This window comes from Habropoda laboriosa, unplaced genomic scaffold, assembly GCF_001263275.1.
Source record: "Habropoda laboriosa isolate 0110345459 unplaced genomic scaffold, ASM126327v1 scaffold258, whole genome shotgun sequence".
NCBI lineage: Eukaryota > Metazoa > Arthropoda > Insecta > Hymenoptera > Apidae > Habropoda > Habropoda laboriosa.
This window is the reverse complement of record NW_017100395.1, coordinates 851,782-855,269: the sequence shown is the minus strand read 5'-3', so window position 1 is coordinate 855,269 and position 3,488 is coordinate 851,782. Positions and strand designations below refer to the sequence as shown.

Below are 3,488 nucleotides of genomic sequence, written 5' to 3'. Positions count from 1 at the left end.
ATAATAGAGTGATTTTAATTAATTTCATTATTTGATTGCAGGTGCCACCGGTTTATGCACTGGACTGCACCGATGTAAATGAATGGAACAGTTGTGTATACGAGCCGGCCGTGGAAATAATCGAAACTATACTAAGAGGAGAGAAACCTGAGCAGACGCCTCTGAACGAAACTGTTGAGAATCACAAATTTTCCGACGCCAGTAACGAAGAAAGGCACTATTGCTCTGTAAATTTCAATTTAAAATTGTTGAGATCGACGTTTAAATAGTTTTCCAGTTCGAGTAATTTGAGAAATTGGATTTATTTTCGACAGGTATGCGAGAGAGTGTTCATTGGCAATCATCAATGGGATATTCATCGTGCTGGTCAGAAACATATGAAAGTGCTGAAGAAAAAAAGGAAATTGGAGCAGCAACAGAAACAGAAACAGATCGAAGAGAGTCCATGATGAAATTTTGTCGTGCTTATCGTATGCTGTGTTTGGATTGTGTAAAATAAGCCCGAGAAGGCGATATATTTTATGCACATATTAGGTACTCCTTATAATATAAGTTCTAAGTGTTTTTTTTTTTTTTTATTTAAGTTTGTTTTTCTTGGTATATTCTTGATTTGTGGAAATATATATTGCTGAAAGAAGATGTCGAAGGTAATGTAGGAAACTAGTTACCTACTTTGAGTAAGTAAGAGTTTTTCTTTCTCTTAATTTTTAGTTATTAACTGTTGGTACTATAGTAGAGTACAATCTTAACTTTTGATGGTAAATTGTACAAAATATTTAACTCACGATACGTTTTTAAAATATTTCCTCTATCTACATTTGCGTTTATTCCAAATGGAATAACTTGAATTTTTTTTTTATTATTTAAATTAATTTTTGCTTAGTTTTTGTAATTTCTTTGAGTGACAATTCGTTGATCGTGTTTACCAGCTGATGTTAGGTTAATCGTTAAACAAGGATTCTGTACTTCTCGCTATAGATATATGTAATTGCAGCTTCTCTGATCCTCTTAGATCTGAACATGTTCTTCTACTGTCGATCCATATTATTAAAATAATTAAAACAGTAATAAATTTTTAACAACAAAACCATATTAGTTGAAGTAAACATTATTATATTATATTTCATAAATGTAACAAACGTTTACACTTCTGTATATTTTTATATAAAAATTTCTTACAACTCCATTTTCGAAAACGAGTATTATATTCCTATACTTAGTCTTATAAAACTCATTGAATACTTCCTATATTCTCTATCTGAATAGTTCTTAGTAATTCTTATCGCACTCTAAAGAATTCTCTAATATTTCGTCCACCAAAGTTAAGCTTCCGTATCTTACTGATAACAATTCTATCTAACTTATTATGTAACTTTATGTGCAAATACTAATACGAAACTCAGGGCAGATACAACCATCGTATGTTTAGAACAATTGTGATAAGAAGGTCAACTCCATCTTTTTCCTAACAATAGATATAGAAAGACAGCAGAACATGCTAATTACACGTGGTGAATTTCATCGTTTAATAAAACTGTGTTTAGAAGAATCGTAGATTAATTCATGTATAACGCGCATCTAATCGAGATGCGTATCTCTTTCTCTTACGAAATCAGAAACCTTATAAATCATTAATCATACAAATAACAATATGAACATTCTATTACACACATTATTACATTCCTTATTTATGATAATTACTATCGAATTTACATCAATTTGTACGAATACAAATACTAGTATAAGGAACCTATTACATTCGTTATTTATAACTCCAACCCACATTGCATCAGTGTGCCGAATATACACTTAATTCTTTGGGGTCAAACAACGGGATATTCCCAGTGAGGCGTTTTTACCTTCCAAACTTTCTGTGGACACTTTGCAAGTTGAAACAGGGAGGGGGATTCACTAGGAATGGAAAAATATGTTGAGAATGTATAATGACGTTTTGTTTGCGCGGAGCCTTTGTTCTCGTGTAAGTTGAGGTTGCAAGTTGATCGAAGTGTGGGACACAGTTGCAGTAGCAGGAAAAGAACTTTTATATCGTTGAACGGTGATTTTTAAGTAGCAAGATACTTTTATATCACTGTTCATCTTTGAAACTTGAATGTACACATTGCTGCAGTCTCTATTCTCGAATGTAACATCGATAGAAGCACTATTTCGAATGCAAAACATTGTTGTACGCCTTACTTTCGAATGCAACATTGCTTGAAGCCTTATATTTGAACGCAAACATTGTTGGAATCTCTATTTCTGGTTGCAACATTATTAGAAGCGTTATTTCGAACACAAACATTATTACAAGCACTACACTTGTATGTAACATTGTTGGTAAGCGTCATTCTCGCTTGTAACATCGTTAACTCGTATTATTTTCTCATTCTTTCTTTCTTATTATTATTATTAACTCGCGTGGGCTCCCGAAAGAAGCACATTGTTGCAAACGCGTTACATGTTTGCAACTTTGTTGCCGAGAGTCATTCCCGAAAATTGCACATTGTTGCAAACGCGTTACAGACTTGCAACTTTGTTTCCATGAGCCGCTCCCGAAAATTGCACATTGTTGCAAAGGGGTAATCGCGTTTGCAACTTTGTTGCCGAAAACAGCTCCCCAAACCTGCACATTGTTGCAAACGAGTTCTGGGTTTGCAACTTTGTTGTCGACGAAAATCGCACATTGTTGCACGAAGCCCCGTTTTGCAACAATGTCCAATTTTCGGGAGCGTCTCACGGCAACAAAGTTGCAAAAGAATAATCGGGTTTGCAACTTTGTTTTCAAACGCAGCTCCCGAAAATTGCACATTGTTGCACGACGCCCCGTTTTGCAACAATGTGCAAGTTTCGGGAGCGACTTTCGGCAACAAAGTTGCAAACCCAGAACGCGTTTGCAACAATGTGCAAGTTTCGGGAGCGACTTTCGGCAACAAAGTTGCAAACCCAGAACGCGTTTGCAACAATGTGCAAGTTTCGGGAGCGACTTTCGGCAACAAAGTTGCAAACCCAGAACTCGTTTGCAACAATGTGCAATTTTCGGGAGCTGTTTTCGGCAACAAAGTTGCAAACGCGATTACCCCTTTGCAACAATGTGCAATTTTCGGGAGCGACTTTCGGCTACAAAGTTGCAAAAGAATAATCGGGTTTGCAACTTTGTTTTCAAACGCAGCTCCCGAAAATTGCACATTGTTGTAAAACGGGGCGTCGTGCAACAATGTGCAAGTTTCGGGAGCTGCTTTCAGCAACAAAGTTGCAAGCGCGATACCGCGTCGTGCAACAATGTGCAAGTTTCGGGAGCTGCTTTCAGCAACAAAGTTGCAAGCGCGATACCGCGTCGTGCAACAATGTGCAAGTTTCGGGAGCTGCTTTCAGCAACAAAGTTGCAAGCGCGATACCGCGTCGTGCAACAATGTACGATTTTCGTGGACAAGAAAGTTGCAAACCCAGAACGCGTTTGCAACAATGTGCAATTTTCAGGAGCGACTTTC

General features: G+C 36.9%; 1 protein-coding gene across 1 annotated transcript in view; it reads left to right on the top strand.

Moving 5' to 3' along the window:
• The window catches only part of LOC108575093 (tRNA dimethylallyltransferase, mitochondrial), a gene marked incomplete at its 5' end in the record, with an annotated part of 125,318 nt that extends 124,869 nt beyond the window's left edge, over window positions 1–449 (top strand). The window contains 2 exons of the mRNA XM_017937807.1: window positions 42–227; window positions 315–449. Coding sequence (XP_017793296.1) covers window positions 42–227; window positions 315–449 — 321 coding nt within the window. The remainder of the gene's footprint in view (window positions 1–41; window positions 228–314) is intronic.
• Window positions 450–3,488: the final 3,039 nt, after the last annotated feature.